Below are 25,711 nucleotides of genomic sequence, written 5' to 3'. Positions count from 1 at the left end.
GGGAAGTTGCACGATGATGTTTTATTTTAAAGAAATGCTTTTATTTGAAGTAAACATGTTAATTTTTCAGTTTCGACCAATTTTTAAACTTTTCTCAGTTTCATAATAGATTGTTATGCAGAGTTAGGAAAGGCGGGATATGTCCAAGATTAAGGCCTGGTGTCCACTCAAGCAGAGCGGGGAGGAAATGTATTCAATCAACCAATCAGATGGCGTGAAAAAAATTATCAAGTCATATATCTATAATCTGATTGGTCCGGCGACCGCGGTCAAAATTAAACAAATTTTTTTCTGATTTCTATCTTGACAATTGAAAGAAAATAATTTATGCAATATGATGTGCAAAATAAAATAGCAACTACATAGAAGAATATACCTACATCGACTTGATTTTTATTTATGCTGAAAAAGCTTCAACGCAGCCTACAATCTAAAACCACGCACAACCAAACATACTGTAGCTTCAAGCTAACCTCGCACGACATTTATATATAGTCATTTATATATTTACTCACTCCATAACATGATATGTTTAAGTTACGCCATTGTTCCTAATATCCTCATCTAATGAACTTAGTAGCCAAAGTATGACAATTGCTGGTTTTGTTCTTATAAGACCAGATTTCTAAAAGGACATATTATTCCAAGTACATTGCAGTTGTGCTAGAGACGCTGAAAGATTTTTTCAAAATCTAATTATACCTACATCTACGTATGCAGCGGGGTAAAAAGATTCCATACATAACTGTGCCCAACTTTTTAGTTTATCTTCTGAATAAAATGTTTGCCCATGCTTCACAGCCATTTTATGAATTTTGTCCTTTTAAGAATCTGGTCTTATTGGAACAAACCCAACTGCTAGCATAATTATATTTATCTAAGAGAAACGACTAATTTACGTTGCGACCTTTGTAATAAAAGTACCTAAGCAAATTGCGAAGGTTGATACTACTAGGATAATAGCATAAATAAATTATACTAAGTATGGGGTTCCCATAGTGTGGTGTCCACATCCCATAGGAGTGGTGATCCCCTGACCCATGCCAGCGCACGCGCATGTGGACGTATTAACAAGTGATTTGCAAGCATGCATTGCATGTTGTACAAGACACGGCGTGCAGATGTTCGAAAGTAATGGTAATAATAATATACGCGGTTGCGATATGCATCGCACAGACAGTGACGCGTCCACAGATGTTCTATGCGTGTTGCGTGCAGTTTGTGGGCGTGCGCAGGTGTAGATCCGCCTTAATGCAGCCTCGATCAACTATGGAAACCAGATAGCGTGGTTTCTTATAGAGACAAGGTGCAGCACTCGACGCTACATTGCGCCCACTATGTAGCGCTATCGCTTTTCAAGGAAACCCTAACTTATGAGTCGAATACTTAGTGAAATTCCATTTATTTAATGTTAAAACAAATCACTTAGCACACTCAGTATAATATAACTGTGGTTTGTTTAAAAAGATAATAGCAACAGACACCAAAAAACCGTTACTTACAATATTTTACGTTGCTTACAAAAGGTCACCACGTGGAATTAATTAATGATTTGCAATATCTATCTAGATTTTATATATAATCTATAAACGCGTAGATTTCCTAGTGAATATCATTGTGTTTTTAAAGAAAAATGAGGAGTTTTATTTCTAAAACTAGGCACTAACTGTGGCAGGCAGCAATGCTTTGAGAAAATCTGAATACATATTAATATTTTATTAATAATATTATTTTTCATACTAAGATAGTTTAAATGGTGTGCGAAAAAAACAGAACTGGTGAATGCAATGTATTGCGGTACGGCCTCTTGTCTAAATAATATGCAAAAGCATTTTATAATGTATTTTATTTATACAATAATTGTGATACAGTATGACACGACTCGGAAGTGTGTTTCGGTATATTCTGTCGATACGAAATCTCGGTTGTGACGTACTGTACCCAATATTATGATAATATCATTTGTGATAGAATATGGATAGAATAACAAAATTAACTCTACTTTGACGATGACGTCAAATTTAACCCCAATAATTTAATTTTATTCCCAATAAATGTTGTCTCTATTAACAGTCGTATAATATTCGCAATTTTAAACTTTAGTACTTAGCATTTACTTTGTTTTGATTTTAAATTATTTAAATGCCTTCAGAATGGAAAACACTATAATATAATTAAGTAAGTACATTATATTTTATCTAATTTTCAGGAGTATTTTTAAGGAAACCTGCCAAATGTATATAAAAATTATACTATATCAAAGCGTTAAATACAACCATTTTACAACGTTGTTTTTTTGAGGATCTTGTGCATTTCCTAACTGGTATAGGTAGTTGCGTATCTTGCTCGTGAAATACTGTAAAACATGCGAACAATTTTATAAGTCGTCAAAAATGTTTGCTCATTCAGGGATTATAAAGGTTCAACATCATACGCATCTACCTTAACTGGAGTGCTCTTGGGTCTCTCGAGTCGATCTCTAACTTTCTAATTCAGTCTCATTATTGCGTACATAATTATAGGAGTATACGAAAAATTCGAAGAAGCGCGTCACACTGCGACAGGATGAAAAAACAGGAGTAAAAATCTTTACACTATATTTTTCTTAGAAACAGCTGCTGCGTTTATCCGAACAAAAAATGTTTTATCAAAGTATTAAATACCCTAAGTATGCTGTTCAAGACAGCCTTAATAATTTACATAAATAATTTACATTTATACATTATTACATTATGTTTTCACTACTTGAGGAAAATATTTTATTTAAAATACATGATATTTTATTTAATTCTATTAGCCCATTTTTGTCGTTATTATAAAGAGAAATGTATTCCGAGTAGGTACGCTGCATACAAACGAAGTTTGATTTTTATTTGAATACTCAAGAACCAAAGTTTTTTAGACACCCTTAGAAACTAGGATTATCTATTCTGTGTCTAGTTTTTAGATTTCCGTAAAAATATTTTGAGGATTTTGCTGCACACACAGAAACTCTCCCATTATAATAGCCACTCATTTTACGAGTAAAATGAGTTTAATAAAATTTCGTCAACATTCTAAAACAAGTTCTTATAAGCTCTATTCGACTTTTTTACAGTAGGTATTTTTATATAATTAATACATCATAGTTCAACAAATTCATTTTGAAAGTATTTTATACAAAATATTATGTTATTTATTTTCACATGAAATTAATAATTAATCATTATTTATTCTTTTACAACAAGTAAAATTATTTGATTTAACTGCCACTTGGCAACTGGCGTCCATCGAGGTCGATGTTTTAGTATTTTAATAATAGCAAAAAGCTAAAAAACTAAAATATGACATGCATATTGCATAATAATATGACTTATAATAATTCTTAATTTGGTTTTTCCATATTCGTAAGTTTAATTCTGAATAGATCTAATAATTAAATTATTATTTATGTATAAAAATTAATTGTATTAATTGTATTTAGGTAGGTACCTGTTTGATAATGTTATCAAAACAAGCTAACCGCACACTTTTTTGTTCTAAAATACAAACGAGTTACGTGTAGTAATGTACGAGTATTGTTAATCAGGAGCTTTTTTTTTAATTTCCATAGTGTGCGGAGTGTGCGTTAACCTTTCGTAGGTATGTACAGAAAAAGCCTGGGTTCTCTAGGTAATTTTATCAATCATCAGGTATTACAATAATTGCTCATTGTGTTAAAATATAAATCTGTTTACCTCAATTTATTCACAAAATAATAATACATAAATAATTTACGGCGCAAATTCTGAGCTCGCTTCAAAATATTAATTGATAGAATCCATTACGTCCGCTTATAGTCGAATTTTCTCCTAAACTTTGAGTATAAATTACAACGTAGTCGACTTGGTCTAAGAGCCCATAGGAAATTTTAAGTGGCGTAGAGCGATAAACTCGCATGCTCGCTTCTAGGCTAAGTATATTAGCAATTCCTTTCAATTGGCAATTGTGTACATTTTTATAATATACCTAAGGTCAAAAATAAACCAAACCTATATACAAGGTACCTGTATAAGGTCAAGTCTGCAACTTCATCCATATGGAGTTAAGGTAAAAATCCCGTGTTTACTCTTTGATTTTCCGATAAAAAGTAATCTTTGTCCTTGTCCAGGATGCAAGCTATCTTTGTACTTCAAAATTTGATAAAAGGATGAGCCGTGAAAAGGTAATTGACAGAGAGAAAGATGGACAGACACACATTCGCATTTATAATGCGGTAGTTTTAAATCTTCGTTTCAGACCTGTATGTAAGAATTTACTTCTTTTATACATAAATAATAAATTATCATCGAAAAGAACATGTAGCCTTTACAAAAACTACTCACAATATCCTACGGGCTCTCGGCCTATTTCTTCCATGAACGTGAATAATAACAAACATTTATTTTAAACAATTATTCTTCGTATAATTAAGTAGTCATGTTTAAAGTTTGAGGATATATCAATTTTTTACAACATTTTTGAAACACAAAAAGGTTGTTCAAATTTCAAAGGAGATCATTCTAGCTCCATACATTTTTGGGCCTTTTCTGAAAGTGCCGGCCAACGAAAAAAAATGGTACAGATCGTTAGAACTAGCCATTTGGAGTAATAGTTAATATGGCAGAAAAGTTGTAGGATTGCTCTGAACCAAGATAGACAAGGTCGAAGATTCGTCATTTTCATACATTTTATTGATTTCTAAAAGTGCTGGGAAACATAAAATAATGTTAGATATTGCTAGAACTAATTATTTGAGGCAATTGTCATTATGACCCGAAGGCTGTGGGGCCATTATATGTCGTGTTATACAAGTTATACAAAAAATTAATATACTTTGTATAATTAATTGCAACCGATTTTATGATTTTGTTACTGTTCTGATTGTTTTATACGAATTTGAATACACGTACAATTATTTTGACTCCCACGAAGTGCTGGATCAGCTGCAATGTGGACAAAATTCGTTGATACATACCTGGATTGTATGCGGCCTCGTAATACTAGGTGATCTCATCCAGCCATCTCCCAAACTTCTGCCACTGGGTTATCTCCGGCGAGGTCTGTGATGAATACACCATTTGGTTATACGTACTGTTCACCATAGTAACTACGGGCTTGCTTCAGTCGATAGCTGCCCAAAGCAACCTGCGTCAATTCTTCTGTGAATCTAGGAAAGTCATTGAACGGAGGATGTTGGCTTCCATAGCCTGGAAATGAGCTCTACTTCTATTATAATTACATATTGTTTGTGATAACAAGTTCTGCTGAACTGTTTTGCTCACTGACCGTTCATGGATTACGTCAAGAAAATCACGTGCATGCACGTTGTTGTCTATCAGGACATGATAGCCGTTCAGCAATGCTGACAAAATCCTGAAATAATCGACCATGTTACTTAATGTCCGGTTACAAATCCTGTATAACCCTGAGTAAACAAAAATCTCTTCCAAAGCGGTCGTTAATCATTTACATTATCCAGCAGCAAATGGTAAAAAGTCTAGATTTATTGGCTTCGTCAGTAGTTAGCTGGGTTTTTACTGATGTTTTGTTACTAGCATTTGTGCCACATAACCGCACACCTCAAGAAAGAAAGATTACCTCAAGATTGTTTATGGTATCTCTAAAACCATGGACTAAGATAAAAATCCAGTAAAAATCTTCTATATCATTTAAGGTATCATTTAAAATCTAGGCATTGTAAGTTGCTGCAGCGTGTAGATTATTGTTCCATCGCAACAAATATAAAGGCTTTTAGTGGTTTCGGAACTTGTGGTTAGGGTATGATTTTCACTGAAAAAAGTAATTAGTGCTTTTCTGAAGATATATGTACATGCCTGTATCTGTCTGTACATGCCCTTTATAGATAGCCTTTCTTTCTAGAGGCATGCGGTTATCTGACACAAATGCTAGAAACAAAACATTTAAAGGAAACCCAGCTACTGACCAAACCAATAAATCTAAGCTTGTTACCATTTGCCACTGGATGGTGGAAGTGATGAACAATTGCTTTAAAAGAGATTTTCGATTGCTCAGGATTGATCATAGTGACCAGGCATTAAGTAACGTGATCGATTATTTCAGGATCGCGGTAACATCGCTAAACAGCTATCATGTTCTGATAGACAATAACGTGTACTACAGACGTGATTTCCTTGACAAAATCCATGAACTGGTCAATGCGCAAAACAGTTTATCAGAACTTGTTATCACACACAATAATTATAATAGAAGGAGAGCTCATTTCCAGGCTATGGAAGCCGACATCCTCCGTTCAATCTGAATGACTTTCCTAGATTCACAGAAGAATCGACACAGGTTGCTTTGGGCAGCTATCGACTGAAGCAAGCCCGTAGTTACTATGGTGAACAGTACTTATAACCAAATGGTGCATTCATCACAGAGCTCGCCGGAGATATCCCAGTGGCAGAAGTTTGGGAGATGGCTGGATGAGATCACCTAGTATTACGAGGCCGCATACAATCCAGGTATGTGTAAACGAATTTTGTCCACATTGCAGCTGATCCAGCACTTCGTGGGAGTCAAAATAATTATACGTGTATTCAAATTCGTATAAAACAATCAGAACAGTAACAAAATCATAAAATTGGTTGCAATTAATTATACAAAGTATATTAATTTTTTGTATAACTTGTATAACACGACATATAATGACCCCACAGCCTTTGGGTCATAATGAAAATTGCCTCAAATAATTAGTTCTAGCAATATCTAACATTATTTTATGTTTCCCAGCACTTTTAGAAATCAATAAAATGTATGAAAATGACGAATCTTCGACCTTGTCTATCTTGGTTCAGAGCAATCCTACAACTTTTTTGCCATACTAACTATTACTCCAAATGGCTAGTTCTAACGATCTGTACCATTTTTTTTCGTTGGCCAGCACTTTCAGAAAAGGCCCAAAAATAATGATCTCCTTTAATCAGTAAATATTTACTTACTTCTTTTTAAATATATTTAAATATATATTTCAATTGATAGTAGCTATATTAAGCAAGGTATATAAAAAATATAAAAATAATAAGATGGGGCATTAGGTACACATATAATTGAAAACTAAGTACATATCACACATTTACATTTTTAATTTTTCTATCAAATTCAAAATTGTAACAACGACTAATATAGAAAAACTATTATAGTTTATAACTAAATAGCTAGATCGATTTTGATCGACACTTATAACTTTTACTGGGAGCTGCGTTGGAACCGGTACCATACGAACCACGCTCACTGTGAAAATAAAAGTACTTAATTAAAAAAAAAGCTTAAATGCTTTCGCGATAAAGCGACAATTTTTAAATACATATCAAAAATTGCGAAACCGGCAGGATTCGAACCTGCGTCTTTTTGGAAATTTCCTTGAGTGAAGGTGAAGTGAAGGTAGGAAACTATCATAAAAATTATAAGAATAACATGTGTAAAATACAAGAAACTGTATTAAGGCTATTTTACGACGAAGTAACAACATATTATACAACATCGTACTGTGGAGTTGGAATATTTCGGTACGACATGACAGTCTACCAACGATTCCTGCTACATTTTAGATTATCATGCAACGTTATGGTATGCCTCAATGTCGCACTGTGTTGCTCTGGCGTGAAATTGCTTAGAAAACGCCTTATTGTAGAGTGGGACGATCATGGTGCGTGACTTAAGCAGCATATCAATTACGCGCCTTTCTATGCCTTTATTAAGTTCCTAAAATAAATTATCATCTAGGAGCCGCAATGAACGCAATTATGTCGCACGTATCAATTCTAAACATCGCATCTAAAAGATTCAAAACATTACAGTTTTTGATCTTATTTCAGAGAGCCATATTATTTTAATTTGGATGACGCATACTCTAAAATTGAACAAGCTTGGTTAAATGCAACTTACCAGGGACTGTATGGTTCTGGACATCAGCGAAGCCCTCAGTTAAGCTTGCATAGCTGGGTATTGTGCTCAGGCAGGTGATGTAGACTGTCTGGTTCGGAGAGAGCTGCAGGCTCGACAGGGGGAAACGCAGCGACGAGTTTGTGAGCGACAGCGGCTGGCCGTGGTGGAGACGGTGGACGTTCACCGTGCCATGGGGTATTGTCATCCTTTCATCCACCTAACAAAAGAATTTTAAAGGAGATTAAAAAAAACCTCGTAAGTGGAACAAATGATGAATGTACCCTAAATAGTAGGCTTTTATCCAGGTATGTAGATAATCGTATTATAAAGATATGAAGTTTGGATGTATGGGGTAATCAACGGTTTTTTTTGACTTACTGATAGCTACATTGTCCTCGAGTGATATAGACTATCGGGTGAAATTGATAATGATAACCAACCAATCTATCCATAATTAGTCGATAAGTTATAGTGATGTTTTAATTATATTATCAAAGAATACATACAATTTTTGACAAAATATGACATCGTTGCTAACCTATCGGCAGATTACAAATAGGATTATTAATCTAACATATTATTATAAATTATATCACGGGGAGTAATTCACAGGAAAAAGCTAGCCATACATAAAATACTAAGAAACTTTAAAGTCGATTTGTTGAAGACTGAAGTCAATTTTTGAGCCAATGCATTTTTTTCTGTCTTTACAAATTCCCGGGTAATTAAGAACAACATATAAGCATCGGATAACGTTATTTTATGAATCTAAATGTGTTGGGGTGATGGTTGTTGGTTAATTGAAATGAATGAATCCAATATGCTCCATTGTTATTTTTGCATCCTGTTTTTTATTTCCCACTAACTGTTTTCAAATCAATCGAGCGTTAATCAACAAAACTGTCTGCTATCTGTTTAATTAATTTCTCTTGTTATTGTGTTTCTGACTCGTATGCGAAAATTAATTTACATAATTGGGTATGGTTTAAAATAATGATAGGTCATCAAAATTGGCAAATTGGTATCGTAATGGCATGTTTATTTATTTATTTATTCATGTACCAATAACTCAAAATATCACGTAAACTCCATATTGCAAGCTTTTATTTAACGAAAAACTCCTTATAACGGTCCGTTTGAGTTACATTGTTTTTTTACTCTCCGTTTAAAGAAATCAACCTAACACTTTACAGGAAAACGTTTTTTCGCTCATTATATTGGATTTTTAAATCAACAATAATTTATTGTTATTTATAATATCTTAGTATCGAAATTTACGGTTGTTTTTTTTTTGTTATGTTGTTCCTTTGGATTTAGTAGGTACAAATTAAGTTTAATATGTTTTTCAATACACTTGGTCATAAAGTGGCTCTAATTTAACCGCAAGGCACATAATGACAACTATTAATCAAACTGTGACTTTTTCATTGCTATTATTCACAAGTGAGTTAAATTGTCTAATGAATGGGTTATGCACAACTGACAATCATAAGTCGTTTATGAAAAAATTCGGAAGCCATAAAAATTTTATACGCCGAGCGAGTGCTTTTCCGTGGACTGGATTTGACGAATTCATGCCGAGCGCCGATATATCGAAGTTCTAAGGCTGGTTGCACATTGGTTACTATCGCCTGGATCTTTCCTCTCTAACAGCCATTGCTTCTAAAAAATGATCAAGTGCGGGTCAGAATGTTCATTGGAAGTCGCTAGAAAAGGCGGTCATTATTTCTTAGACGGTAAATAGTTTACTTTTCCATATTATACTTTTTGAAAACTAATAATATTGTTAAAAATAAATTCGTCTCCCTCTTTTCATGTTCAGGAGATATCATGTTAGAGTGCAGTGCTCTGTATAGCGGTTTATCTGCTAAATTCCTACCTTACAGCTTTCCATTTATTTTTAGTTACTGTGATAGACGGAAAAACTCCTATGAAACTATAAGGGTTCCTTGTACGGATCCCTAAGAAAAAGAAGCTCAAGTTTGCCTTAAGAAGCTTTAAGTTTATGCTTAAATACTTCCACCACCGCCAAGCATCTTAATGGAAGCCAAAGCTGCTAAAAAACAGTCGCTTATCTGCTACAGAGAAGCAATTGCTCTGACGGTATTTGGCGTCTGAACAAGAGTGTTGTAAAAAAAACAGATTTCAGCTAGCCTTGGGGTTTTTTATCTTTAGGTTTCGAGTATATGACGTGTGCAAGCCGTCATGTTGCAACTCCAAATCGGATTACTAGTTTTGCACACACTCCACCTACCCAATGGCCATCTGGCCTAAAAATTATACGGCAATGGTGTGCAGCTATCGCTGTAAAAGTTTTATGGGAAGATAAATGACCACATAAAAGGTAATCGCGCGTTTATCAACGCCGGTAAGTTGTGTTCGCATGAATTTAGCTTTTGAAGTGACATCAAAGGGTTATAGCTAGCAATATACATTAAGGTGATTTTACATGCACCTTTCTGTGCACATTGTAAACATGGCAAACTTTATCTTGGTTTTTAGGTTTCATTTTACGAGTTTGTACACCCCTTTCAGCAAATAAACATTTTTATAGGCCAACTAGCTTCGATGTCATCACTTCTGAGCTAGTCTAGTTGATGTGAGGTAAAATGGTTGCATCGCCGCCCATGTCTACTAACTACTATTGGAAAAGGTGTGTACAGTCGATTCATTACATAATTTACGAGTATCATCACTTACGAAAGTATAAATTGTAAAGTATTCTGGTTTCTTAGCTTAAAACTGATAAGAAATTAGGCACACACATAATATACAAGACAGAAAAAGTAGAGAATTATTTTTATTTGTTGTTATAGCGGCAACAGAATACAAATTCTATGAATATTTCAACATTCTATTATGGTTCACGAGATACGGCCCGCTGATATACAGACAGATAAATGAACGGAAGGATGGACAGTAATCGGAGGCTTAGTAATAGGATCCAGTTGGCGCTCTTCGGGTTCGGAACCCAGATCTGGCTACCAGGGTGGTTGAAGTCCACCAAGTTTTGTTCTACGTATTTTGATCTTCGTTTGTTTCAAATATCGTTCTGGACGCCGCGATAATGTCATAAGTGCCGTAATAATATGGTAACTAAGATCTTCATGATCACAAAATAAGCTTTTTGCATGGATGGTTGAGGCTCGGTGTCAATAAATCAAGCTGGGAACTTGGGGATGTATAAAAACGTAATAACTTCCGCCTTTGCTTATGAAGCAGCTTCGGTGCCGGTAAAAGGATCATAGGATGAGATTATAGCAGACTGTCGTCTCTGATAATGAACAGTTTAACATTTTATTTAGGTAGTTTTCACCAAACTACTAACACGAGTAGCTAATATTTTGCATGTCGGTTTACTTATAGAATTTCAAGGTTATATTAGTGGGATTGCCTTCATAGCATACAAGCGGTTGGAGTTATCTAATTATTTTGATCTAGCCCAATTTTATAAGATAATAGTGACATTTGAAAAAAGTATATACATTAAATGCAACAATGTAAATGCAGGTCCACACTTGCGCACGCACACGAACCGTATATACAACGCGCATCTTAAGAATATAATGTGGCGTTAGACGCGCACGGCGTGCATGATTATTGCGGGTTCGCATGTATGGATCCACCTTAAGACGCCTTAAAAATTGTTAGTTCACTCTGGTATTGTATCTGATGTACTCTAGAATGAACTAAAGATATTAATTAATCAGGAAAATCCAACAAGTTGACTACTGACCAATAAAATTAAAAATTTATAACACCCCCGACGATCCAAAGTATTTGAGTTTTCCAAAACATCATTTTCAAATAAATAATTATGTATTTAGGCAACGTCCATCTTGACAGCTTGACATTTGTCTATTGACATAATATTATGAACCTAACGGTTATCTAACCTTCTTTTCTACAAGAAAACTAGAAAAGAGCTGATAACTCTTAAACAGCTGAACCAATTTTTTTAGATTATAGCTAAGAACACTCTCGATCAAGCCACCTTTCAAACAAAAAAAAACTAAATTAAAATCGGTTCATTGGTTTAGGCGCTACGATGCCACAGACAGATACACAGATACACAGATACACATATACACACGTCAAACTTATAACACCCCTCTTTTTGGGTCGGGGGTTAAAAACTAAGGAATATAAACATAACAGTTCTACAACATATCTACTAAGTTACTAATTTAAACCGAGTTGCTTAATCTGTTAACAGCAAAAGTGTTTTGTTCCTAATAGGTACAATTATGCGAAATGTTAACACCGTCACATTAGGTGTGTCGTATAAAATATCTCGCATACGTACATTATGCGTAATTGGGTAATTATGAAAGTAATTTTGGGAAACGAGTCGGAAACGCAATGCGACCCGAAATAATTAATCGGACAGTGGCGATTAACGCACGATTGATTCCAAAACGAAAACAGTTGAAAACTAATAAAGCGATGCGGTTCGATTCATTTTTAAATTAACCAATAATAACATAATTTGACTTGTACAATTTTTTATTTCTATTTACTTGACTTTTGTGAAGTGGTGATAATGAAAAGAATACCCGGCTGAGTTTGTCGTGGACTCTTCTCAGACCTGGGCGCGTTTGAAACCCTCGTAGCTTTAGTTTAATTCTGGCTACCAAAAGGTGTACAATGTACCTACTTCGAATAAATTATTTTGTGTTTCAGTTTTTAAACACTAAGCGATCAGGGCGTAATAGCACTTACGGTGTTCCATCATTTCTATCTCTGTTAGAAGGCTTTGACAGATTTGACACACATTTAAGAATATTATTGAGAACTTTCAGGCATGCAGGTTTCCTCACGATGTTTTCCTTCGCCGTTAAAGGAAGTCGTATTTACAATTAATTAACAACAATGTTTTATGCTTGTACCTTAACATTATTGATGAGCCAGGTGAGATGTGGGGCGGGGTGTGCGGGGGCGCTCTGGCACGAAGCTTCCAGGTCCTCGTTAGATGACAGCTTTTTATGCTTTATCTTTATTCTTGGACGGAATTTCTGTCGAACTGCAAGCAAATGAAAACCGACTTAGGCTAACCACACTTTGGATGCGTATTCGTCCTGCCTTCTATATCGACCTTCCAATAATATGTTAAATATTCTAGAGAAATGATGGTACCTACCTAATGATAAATTATAGAATAATATCATTAATCAACCTTAAAAACTAAAGGGTTAATATGTTGCTGATATATAATTTGCCTCAGAGCCTGGTCCAACCAAGCTACGAGTATGAAAATGAAAGGATCCTTTAGAAGATTTAACACATAATATATCTCTTTACGCATCCTCGCACATCCCTGAGGGAAAACCAGTCTAAATGGAGTGTTGAATTGAGTTTGTAACAAAATAATTAAAATCTAACTCCAAAACAGCATATTCGAAGTATACAATAGGGTTAAGAGGTCAGAACTACGCTTAGGCATATTTCCTTTCTAGCTGCTCTCCATGCAGGGCGGAAAAAATGCTGAAAATAGTGAAAAACAACACTAATATGTCTGTGTAGGCATTTTTAGCGTTCGACAAAGCGAAGCAACTAGTCGAAGTGTAAAAATTGCACAAAAGCTGGCTTCGTTGAGTGCACTAAAGTAGATAATAATATGCATCTTAACAAGTTCTTAAAATGAAATCTCTACAATGTTGACACGATAACTTGAGTTTCATTTTTATTTCTGGATGCAATATAGCCCAGTCGGCAAAGATACGAGGTGGCAAAATGAAAATTCAGAAAGAGCACATCAAAATCTATAAAACCACCAATTTGCATAACTCCCGGAAATCTTTCCTCATAAGCCCCTTTTTGAGCACGAAATGACTGGGCTAATAGGAAACAGAAATGTTCTATTATTATATTATAGGTAATTCACTTTTGAACTGTAGGTCCAGTTTCAACCTAAGAGGAGTGGAGAGATGTGTTTAGTGTCCACTCAGATTTTTAAAGATGACGTCATGATTTTTTAATTCATCTATACAAAATCTGATTGGTCGACCATCACATCTCTCTGCTTCGCTGATTGGGTGGATCATGAACCCGTTATTTATAATATAAAAACTTCGTTGTTTTGAAATGGGTCAAAGAGAGTACGTAATAACCTAAGTGGAGCTATAAGCGAGGGCTTCGCTACGAGCCTACGAAAGCTACGAACTGAGTCTGACAGGGCGATATACTACGCTCGCGTTTCGCTTATCACGCCTCGGTGGCTACGCTGAACGCGTTTAGACTATTATCTGATTCGCAGTACTTGCCACTGAGTAACTTACATGTTACAAGGTACAAAGTTACTTGGAATTTCATAACTTTGGAAATTCTATAGTGTATAATAATCTTGATGGTTGAGTTTATTATGGCCTATCTTCCCAGAACAGTTAGGGCACGTTTGAAGCTCTTGTAGGTTTACGAGTAGTTTTAAATTTGCGAAATCATATCATCATCTCTTTACTTAATTGATATTGCTACTAATTCTATAGTAGGCACATAATCTCTAAACTAAACTCTACTCTGAATTGAGAGGTCTAAATATACTTAGTGCTTTCTATCGCACTATGTTCTTTTCTGAAAAGGATCGCATTAGCTTTAGGTCAATTTGGTTCAGAGACTGATTTAAAACATTAGACATGTTTATCGTGCTAATTACCACCAAGAGAGTCTAGGTATCACTCCAGGTAAGTACCTAAGTTTTATGATAAAACTGGAAATTATAAGTTTTCACCGGGTTTCACTTACCAATAACGCTAATTTCGTGTATTTTGGACGCTTTCGAGTACAGTGGTATTTCCAGAGCTATTTCGCAGGCATAGGGTCCGGACGCCGCGAAATCCATCCTTTCCAATGTTATTGAGGTCGGAGTCATTTTGGGCAACTGAAACAAGCAAGTAAGTGTTTAAAATTAAGTGGTTGTGTATTATAATCGCTTATGATAATAGATGCTTATGCATATTTGTTAGCTTTTCGTAGTTTTACAAGTGTAAATTAAAAATTTATAACACCCCCGACAAGTGAAGGTTACAGTAACTAGAAAAGAGTTGATAACTTTCAAACGGCTGAACCGATTTTCTTGGATTATAGCTAAGTACACTCTCGATCAAGCCACCTTTCAAACAAAAAACTAAATTAAAATCGGTTCATTAGTTTAGGAGCTACGATGCCACAGACAGATACACAAATACAGAGATACACACGTCAAACTTATAACACCCCTCTTTTTGGGTCGGGAGTTAAAAATAACAAGCGTTGGTAAAATTTTATACTATATTTTATTTCACTACTTATATTTCTATAAAGTTTGAAACTTTGACGTTCTTCGTAGAATGGCCAACATGCTCAACTTTCGTCCAACTGAGGTAACTAAATTTTACCCTCTTCACAATAAAATATAATTTAAGCTTGAAACGTTTCTCACGTTGAGTGCGCGTAAATTGTGTTTGTTTATTGGTTTGTCCTTCAATCACGTCGCAACTGATTGATGTGAATTTTTGCGTGGGTATACTTTAAAGACCTAGAGAGTGGCATAAGCATAATTTTGATCGCGGAAAACCAAAAGGTTCTCACGGGATTTTTAAAAAACTAAATCCACGCGGGTCAATTCATGGGCATCAGCTAGTCCTAATCCTAATCCTAATAATATCATAAATGTGAAAGTGTGGATGTTTGGATGTTTTTATTCAATCACGCAAAAACTACTGGACGGATTTGGCTGAAATATGGATGGAGATAGATTATACCCTGAATTAACACATAGGCTACTTCTTATCCCTAAAAACCAAAAAGTTCTCACGGGATTAAAAAAAACTAAATCCACGCGGAAGAAGTCGCGGGCATCAGCTAGTAATTAATAAATTATGTACTTAGAGAGTTTAATGCAGTTTCCGGTGTGACATTTTAGAAAAGATGGTTGGCTCAGTTCGCTTCGACTATCTCGTGTTTTACGTCTGCTAATATATCGATATATCGCATCGTGTAACGTGAAAATGCTTTTATTCCAGTTACGAGTACTTGAACCAATATTCAAGAATTTAAAGTAGGTTCTTGTACATGTGCAAAACCTTTATCTGTAACTCGCACATTCTATTTTTGGTGAATAGTATTCAAATTGTAATGGAGTTCCTATGTAGTCTGAAACACGTCTTATTTGTATTCCACGGATCAACAGAATTCCTAACACGTTCTGAATTATTCTTGCTAGTTCAACATTTCTGACCTTTAAAACTAAAGAGACTAAAATACTAGATGACTGAAAGTCAGCTTTCCATGCATGAACTTTAGTCACGCACATCACACTAATATTATAAAGGCGAAAGTTTGTATGTGTGTGTGTGTGTGTATGTTTGTTACTCCTTCACGCAAAAACTACTGCACGGATTGGGCTGAAATTTAGAATGGAAATAGAGTATACTCTGGATTAGCACATAGGCTACTTTTTATCCCGGAAAATCAAATAGTTCCCACGGGATTTTTAAAAAACTACATCCACGCGAACGAAGTCGCGGGCATCAGCTAGTATAAAATATACCCTTAACGCTTCTTATTCTGAGCGGAGATCCGTGCTTAGTAGTGGGCCGACGGTGGGTTTATTACGTTGATTATACATACAAAAAACTTGGTTTTATGACGTAGACACCCACTTCGAAAAGGTTTACGAAAATTGAACCAACACGCAGGGAGATAAGGTGTGAGTATAAAAGTACGCCAGTTTCTAAGTTCTAAGTAAGTACCTACCTATGAATATGGTATTTGGGCTTTCAGTAAAAAAATTTAAAAATTACGTGCTAGCTGACAGACAGACAAACAAACACATTTATAATATTATAAGTAAGTATAGATTACATTTTCATCTCTCTTCATATAGGAATTCTCATCAGTTAAGGTCTTCCAAGGAGTTTCTTGCAGAAAATATCATTTTTTAAAGAATATCGAAATATCCGATACCGGTGCAATTTTCACCTTTCACATTTTAAATAACTGCAAAACGCCACGCTTGAGCTCGAATTCTATTGAAAATGCCATCGTCCGGCAGTTTTGAACATGACGTGATAGGAACCAACTTACCCACTTACGTCTGCAATATCAGCTTTATTCGTACACACATAAGAGCTATTAAATATTGATAATATTGAAAAGGCAATTTTCGATCCGTGGCGGTTATGGGTCGGTTACTACGTGATACATGTATTAGTAAGCCTAAAACAGCCACACAAAAGTTGGTGCCAAAATGAGATGTTGTGAGCGTTATTGGATTTTAGGAGTTTTGATTGCAATTCAATTAATATTGAGTTGAGAAAACTTTTTATTGAATTAAGTGGTGATAATAATAAAAAAAGAATACCCGGCTGAGTTTGTTGCGGGCTCTTCTCAGACTTGGGCGCGTTTGGAACCCTCGTAGCTTTAGTTTTAAGTTACGTAATTAATTATCACCACTATATCGTACAAATTTAACAATTTTGACCATCAAAAAGAGTACAATTGTACCTACTTTGAATAAATGATTTTGACTTTGACTTTGACTTAAGTACAATTTTCGTTTATTTAATAGGAACTAAGGACGGTATGGATATGGCTACGATTCTATCTGTTGTACATTTTTATAGGTGTATTGTGACAATTATGATGACGTAGGTAATCTGAACTCCATGCAAAGTCCAAGTAAAGCATGCATTTAGATGCCTATAATTATGGAGTTTATCCTGATAATTTAGTAGTTTACTTTAGCACAGCTACTTACCTACTTACTGCGTATAATATGTACCTAACAATAATTGGTATAAGTGTATAAATAGGCACATCAATCAATCAATCGATCAATCAGCTTCTCTGCGGCCACTGCTTGACACAGGTCTTGCAAATCCACCCGCTTCCCGCTATCATCAGTCCAGCAGGTCAGAGTTCGTCCAATACTGCGCTTGCTGATAGGATAGGTATGTAGGTGTTTAATTTTATTTCGCTACTAAGTAGTCGATGCCCGCGACTCAATCACGTTGATCCGTTGATCCGTTGCTACGTGATTAAAGAACAAATGCGAGAAAATAGCATGCCATTCCGCAAGAACTTGTTTGTTTTCCAGAGATAAAAGTAGCTTACGACCATCCAGTTTAACTACATCCACTTAAAAAAGTCACGTCGATCAGTTGCTTCATTGCGATGTTATTGATCGACAACCCAATAAACAAAAACCCATTTGCATTTATAATATTATATTATTAGAGATAAGTAAGCACTATATTATAAATTACCTAGTTACCTAGTTGGTATTCTAAGAAACATGTATGCAATACTCCGTATTCCTATTAAATAAGTAGGCTAGGTGAATAGCTACAGCCTCGAGTTGAATTACCGAGCACGAAATTTCGGAGTCTATTAGGGCCGGCGCACATATGGCGGAGCGCAGCGCAGAGCATTTTTCACAGTCAAAAGTATGGTCGACATTATCCTCATTGAAATAATATCTAAAATCAATTGTGCATCCGTGCGGATACTCGCGCATCCGCGCGCAATCCCGCGCGTGCTCGCGCATTCTCTGGTAGAACTTCGCGTAATGTGTCAAAACTTCGCGGGCATGCTCTGCTCTGCGCTCCGCCACGCTCCGCCATATGTGCGCCGGCACTTAGACGGCAAGTTTTGCTGTAAATTTTGCCCATTGATGAGTTTTGCCACAGTCACAGCTGCGAGTAACTATGACCTACTATAATCTATTTATATTTATTTGAATCAAAAGGTAAACAAGTAGCTTCTCCCTGAAATGCGTAAGAGACGCATCAGACTTTATTAAAACTGACTAGGAAATCATAGCACAAGTCAAATATCTAACTCCGCAAATTCTAAAGCGCCGGTAAATCGTGTCGCTTAGGAGGCGTTTCTCCGAGGAGGTTTCTGCGATTTGTTTATCTTTTAGGTCAGCTAAGGAAAACTTAGGTAAGTATATCTAATGCAAAGATAATTGTTTGTATGGCAAAATATCTAAATAGTTCTCTGCTCCATCAAGTCATTAGTCATGATTGAGGGAATTGACTGACACAAAATCTATCGTCTAATGGACGCCTAACAAACTTGTATAGGTAGTGAAACCTAATCTCGGGCCAGCATCTAAGAGGCTTCTATGATCATATTTAAACCTCAGCGTTGGTTTAGTATTTTTCCTAGATTAGGCTTCTACGTGACAGCACGACTGGTATGGTTGCGCCTAGTGAGGCAAAGGCGCCGGCTCCGTCGAGGCGTGGCCTCTGTACTCTATACCTTTATACTCTACCTACACCATTGAAATGGATATAGTAATCTACGTCATATTATAAAAGTACGCTGGAAAAGCTATGTCATACAAAATCACAGTCATTTTTAAGACGATTCGAAGCGCCCCACCGATTGTACCGAGAATTAAAATTGACACTGTGTAAATCGGTATTCGTGTTCCCCTCCACTTCCCTAACATTTAGTTCTAAGTGCGCTCACATGATGCTCACCGCGGTTATCAGCACCAAAATGGCAAAAATCGAGTGGTTTCAAAAGAAAGTGGGCAAATGCAAGTCCAGCGTACTTGCATTAGTAGAGGTCAGTACCTACACCCTCTATGCATATGCTCTATACTCTAAAATAGTACTCTATACTAACTGCGTTGCCGGGTAAAATCAAAGCCTCGCAAGACGTTTAGTGACGGATCTACTACTGACGATGGTGATCATTGAGTCTTGGTGATCATTGAATCAGTTTTCCGAACGTTCGTAGTCTTGACATAATCAAAACTTGATAATTAGCACAAGTTGTCCTTACATTAAATAAATATTTCATTTAATTTTTATTTATTGTTTTTTTTTTTTTAAAGAATATTAGCCATGTTAAATGACAAATAATTCCCTTTCCTCTCTAACTAAGCGTCAGGCTTATGCTAGGAGTAGGTACGACAATAGTGCAATGGGCGGGGTTTGAACCGTCGACCTTTCGGTTTTCAGTCCACTCCTTTACCGGTTGAGCTATTGAGGCTCTATTACATCGTTACAGATCCTAACACTCAGATATGAAAACTTGTATGTACCTAATACGCCATAATTTTTCTACGCTTAGAAGAAAATGTGAGTGCATATTGTAATAAAAGCTTACTTACGTTTATGTCGGCGCCTGTAAAGTTGTATAGCTCAAATGGCGGATCTCTGCCTTGAACATGCTGCATGATCCGTTGCCCACTCTTAAAAAACACCACCTGCAACAAATAATAACAATATTATACCAACACATATCTAAAGAAAAAGCCTTTTCCTGACTGACTGATCTATCAAGCTTCTAAATTATATTGATAACCGGATTTTGCCTGCGACTTCGTCTGCGTGAAATAGTTGATAGCTTATAACACTCGGGAATAATGTATAGTTCGTACCTCGATTGCCATATCGACCTGTCGCGAACTAAAGCTATCTATCAGTCAAAGAATTTTTAGCAACGGATCATTATTTCAAAAGATTACCCCCTCCATCCAAACTTATGAACTTTAACTCTTACGGTAAAATATTTATCTTACATAGTGTAGACTTGAATAGTAAAAAAAAAATCCGACGAATTGAGAACCTCCTCCTTTTTCGAAGTCGGTTAAAAATGAATAAAGGGTAAAGTACCAGTAACTACGTACTTGTAACCTAAATAGTGAATACAGGTAAGAAAACTACACGAATGCTACAAACTGGATCTGACAGGCAATCTATTGCGCTCGCGTTTCGCTTATCTCACATCATTGGATACCCTTAGTGTATTTGCACCGTTATCTGATATGTGTAGCTCAGTGCACTGCACTGGTGTATTTTAATAAAGCATTTATGAATAAGATGAGTAATTCCGCACATTGAACGAGTCCTGACCAAGGGCCGATTTCATCCCTTGGCTGCCTTAGGCCTGTAGAAGATGACCATGTTTTACATGGAGTAGTGTACCCTGTAAAACATGAAAAATTGAACAAGCTGTAACAATTAAATTAAAGTATATAACGTTTTTAAACGTTGACGGGCCTAATCGGTCTATAGGGAAATCCGCCCCTGGTCCTAACAACGTTTTAGTGATCGCAAGTAAAACAATAGAAATAAATAGGTACAAGGTCGACCACACTTTGGATGCGTTTTCGTACTTTAACTCGTGAGAATACGTACGAACACGCACGTATAATCCCGACCTTCCAAGTACTAAGGGAGTGCGCAACAATTAAAGCAAGACATAATATAAAATGCGTTTTTAACCCCCGACCCAAAAAGAGGGGTGTTATAAGTTTGACGTGTGTATCTGTGTATCTGTCTGTGGCACGTAGCACCTTAACTAATGAACTGATTTTAATTAAGTTTTTTTTTTTTGAAAAGTGGCTTGATCGAGAGTGTTCTCAGCTATAATCCAAGAAAATCGGTTCAGCCGTTTGAAAGATATCAGCTCCTTTCTAGTTACTGTAACCTTCACTTGTCGGGGGTGTTATAAATTTTTAATTCACACTTGTCGCTGATTATTTTACCTTGTATAAAGTTTCCGGGTCGACATTATGGTCGCAGCGAAGCACAGCGCTGTGGCCATGAACGACGAAACGCGGCGCTCTCAGCTCCACCCATACGGCTTCCATACTTGCCACTAGAATAAAAGAACAGTCAATTAACTTTTTAATTGCTAAGATACGGGTTACCCTCCCGGAATCAGCTTTACCGCATCCCTACAAGTTACACCCTATAGGTCTTCTTGACAGACACGACGGACGGACGGACGGACGGACGGACGGACGGATAGACAGACAGACAGACAGACAGACATCAAAGTGATATTGTAAGGGTTCCGTTTTTCCTTTTGAGTGTCGGAACCCTAAAAAACTGCTCAAACATAATTGTCATCATTAACACTGAAGGATGCAGGGAAGCGGGAACGGTGCTCGATGCTATAACGATTATGGAACTGCCAGGATTTGAATCAGCGTCTCTCCTGGATTATGATAGGCTGTAAAAAGGAGATAGACTAACAGATATACAGGTAATGACCATCAAACTTCTTTTCGAAGATGGCATACAACGATGATGATGATGATCATCATATCAGATCTTTATAAAAGTACATACTTTTGCTTCTTACTTGCAATTAGTCTTTATATATCGATTTAAGAGGGGTCTCTCCGTCACTCGCTCCATACAAACGTAGTTCGTCTCTCATTGGAATACCAATCATACTCAATGAAATTTTGTAGAAACGTTCTGGGAACTTAATATCTATGCCTGTGGTTTTCCAGATTTCCGTTAAAATATTCGGTTTCAAAGTTACGCGGTCTTAAAAATTCACATACTTCTTAGAGCCCCTGTAATTCTAAAACTACATATTTTTAGAAAAATCTAAAAAACACCACAGGCACAGATATTAGTTTCTAGAATATGTCTGCAAAATTTCATGGACTTTGGTTGCTTAATATTCAAATGAAATTGGGGCTACCATTGTATGGAGTAAGTGACGGAGAGAGCCCTATTAAAAACAGTATATTAATGTCTGCAGTTCATCAAAATACCTAACTCTATTAATGTTAACTATTCCGGGTCAAATTTTGCATAATATCATGAATTTTGAAACGATGCATAATTTCCACAGGATTCAAATTGTAATAATTGATTCATGAATTACACGATTGTAAATATCATATTTCTGTTGTTGTTTAATTTACCAACTGAATAACGAGTAGCTGTTTAAATTGAATTAATATACCAGTTCAACATAGCTTGTTATTTTAATCTCTACAAGCAGTTGCCTGCAACTTTGTTTGCATGACATTATTTTCCAGAGATAAGTGATTACTACTTTTATTACTTACTAGCTGACGCCCGCAACTTCGTCCGCGTGGATTTAGGTTTTTTGAAATCCCACGGGAACTCTTTGGTTTTCCGGGATAAAAAGTAGCCTATGTGCTAATCCAGGATATTATCTATCTCCATTCCGAATTTCAGCCAAATCCGTCCAGTAGTTTTTGCGTGCGTGAAGGAGTAACAAACATACACACACACACACACACACATACAAACTTTCGCCTTTATAATATTAGTGTGATCTCTGGCAGAACTAAAGGTTCTTTTACGCCAGAGCAACTACATGCGCCAATGCGGCATGCGTCAAATGGAAATATTAATTTTGTGGCATTGAGAAGCTTTGGTCTACACTTACACTATAGATTATTAAGATGTTGTAGACTATTTTTTTTAATAGAACAGCTGCGTTATGCAATGAACGTAAAGACAGAAAAATGTACAAATTCATTAAGGGTTGACTAAAAAGTTACTTCAGATTGAAGTGATATAATAAACTCACAGAAAGCTGAATGTTGTTTAAACTACACGACAAAATGTAATTCCAAGTTAACAGTAAAGGTTAAAAGCAAACATGGTACGCGAAAGTTTGTACTTAGCTTAACTTTCAGAATGCTCGAAGCTCAAATAAGCAAAATTTAAAACATGTTCGCGAGCAAAATTTTACTGCGCACAATTTACATATATTTGCACTTTAAACAATACATTGTAAATCAGAATGTTTTACCATTTTGGTCACGGTAAATATATTTTGTTTCTACAAATTTTTCGCATTATTTTCTGCTAGTAACCTCCCGCGGCTTCGCTCCCGTGGGAATTTCGGAAAATCTAGTCTTAGATTATGTATACATTATAGAGAGAAACTCTGTGCATTACAGTTCTCAAAGTTCAAGGTTTGGGCTAGGTGTTGGAGTCGGGATTTTTCTGTTCATTTACATTATAATTAGTAATATAAAAAAATTAAGTCGCAATCCGCAACTTTCTTTGTGCATAATATTCTAAATGATGGTAAAACCGCATAGAAATTTATTAAGCTTAGAACTTAAAAGCGAATAAGTAGATAACATAAAGCAACGCGGATTTTTTTTTGCACTTCTTCCCTTTTTTTTACTTACACTGCCCCTTTGATCTAGTTAACCATAGCATGTTCGACTGCGGATGAAGAGCGCTTGGGTTTGATTTCCGGGTCAGTCAGTCGGATCAAAAATTGTTAAGTATTTCTGTTAAGAAATTCTCAGTAGATACTAGCCCAGAGTTAGGAAGTTGGCTGTGTTTTAGCCCCATGCCTTGGAGAGCACGTGAAGCCAACAAACCTGCACCTGTGGGATGATTCACTAACTTAATGTGATAGCCACCGATCTCACTTTTAATCCATTGAAGGTTTTCTACGAAAAAATATCACCCAGTGTGGCAGCAATGTAGAACCAAGGAACCTCGGTGGCTATTATTCAGTATTAGACACTGAGTTAGTGAATCACCTAGCTGATCTCTCTCCAATCATATCAGATTGCCATCCCATGGGGCTATAAGAGGGAATATACGTAGATTGCACCTATGTATAATATCTCCCACGCAAATGGCTAATCTCTGTGGAGATTGGCCACCGTGGCCAAAATTTTGGTCGGGAGGAGGACATTAAGATACTATTTAGCGATTACGATTATTATTAGATATTATATTAACATGAGAGAGGGATATTCCACAAAGTGCCCTACCTACTACATTATGAGACAGGACAGGACTACAATGTTTAAGGGTCGCCATAAATTACGAGATACAGCGTTATATCACGGACCCTAAATAAGCTAAGCGGATTTATTGGTAATCCTATATATAAATAATATATTGCTATGTAGGTAGGTTTAAAACATAGCCCTAAGTATTTTTTAAGTAACTTAGATAAGAATTTAAGGATTGGATACAAAGGGCAGTAATAACTCGCAATTAGGTACTTATAAAATATTATCAGATTCTTACAGACCAGAACAATCAATTAATGCGCAAAAGTTGGTCTAGTTTCGTTTTCCTCGCCTCCTACATAAAAGTACAAGAAAAAAAAAGTGAGTGGACATTTTCTAGAAAAACGAGCTCCACAATTGGCTGCATCTTGCAGATCCAACTGAATGACAAAACGCTTGACTGGTCAATTTGATACCAATAAACTTGCATCCATAATATTATACTGTAGATATGAGTCTATATATGAAATAAAAAAAACTGGTCAAGTACAATTCGGACTCGCTCACGAAGGATTCCGTACTATCGTACAAGAAATAACACTTTTTATTTTAAATTATTTCCATAGTCCTTATTTGGAAATGTTTAAGTAGGTATTTGTATTTCGGCAATAGTAATACACATTCTTTGAAAATATCAACTCTCTACATATTACGGTTCACAAAGTACAGCCCGTTGACCAACAGGCGGATGGACGGATGGGACGGACGGACGGATGGGCAGACGGACGAACGGACGGACGGATAGCTAGGCGGAGGCTTAGTAATAGAGTATAGTAGTTACCCCATTGGCACCCTTCGGATACGGTATCCTAAAAATCGTTCCATCATGATACAAACGCATCCTACTGATATGTCTTACTTACATCACGGTAAATGTTCGCCGTGAAGGGGTAGCTATTAGAAGGGTTGACGCAGAGTTAATATTTATACACAGCCTTGGGAGCGTCGTAGTTGCTTTATGAAGTAATTTCCATGTTACTGCTGTAATAAACTGCGCCTTAAGATAAAGTGAACTCGACTGGGGAACAGCCATACAATAATGTTTAATTTAGATTAATTCACGCAATAAGACGGATTGATGTAAGTAAATATTAGGCGTACCTATCTAATTTACGAGATTCGTTGAAAGGTAGCAATATTTATATTATAATAAGAAAGTGCTTCCCTGTATAGGTACTTCATTTATTTTGGTAGGTAAGTACGCATAAATAAATAAAAAATAACGCTCTAAAAATGATAAACCCTCGTTCGACCTCACCCTAA

At 36.0% G+C, this 25,711-nt stretch overlaps 1 protein-coding gene across 1 annotated transcript in view; it reads right to left on the bottom strand.

Annotated features, from left to right (window-relative positions):
• Positions 1-7,096: 7,096 nt before the first annotated feature.
• LOC123869735 overlaps positions 7,097-25,711 on the bottom strand; it is a 74,185-nt gene continuing 55,570 nt past the window's right edge. The window contains exons 3-8 of the mRNA XM_045912734.1: positions 21,395-21,507; positions 20,015-20,110; positions 14,650-14,785; positions 12,798-12,931; positions 7,909-8,125; positions 7,097-7,254 (exon numbers count right to left, since the gene is read on the bottom strand). Of these exons, the coding sequence (XP_045768690.1) occupies positions 7,097-7,254; positions 7,909-8,125; positions 12,798-12,931; positions 14,650-14,785; positions 20,015-20,110; positions 21,395-21,507 (854 nt within the window). The remainder of the gene's footprint in view (positions 7,255-7,908; positions 8,126-12,797; positions 12,932-14,649; positions 14,786-20,014; positions 20,111-21,394; positions 21,508-25,711) is intronic.

This window comes from Maniola jurtina, chromosome 11 (assembly GCF_905333055.1).
Source record: "Maniola jurtina chromosome 11, ilManJurt1.1, whole genome shotgun sequence".
Taxonomy (NCBI): domain Eukaryota; kingdom Metazoa; phylum Arthropoda; class Insecta; order Lepidoptera; family Nymphalidae; genus Maniola; species Maniola jurtina.
Note: the sequence above shows the minus strand (reverse complement) of the source record. Positions and strands in the feature narration are given on the sequence as shown.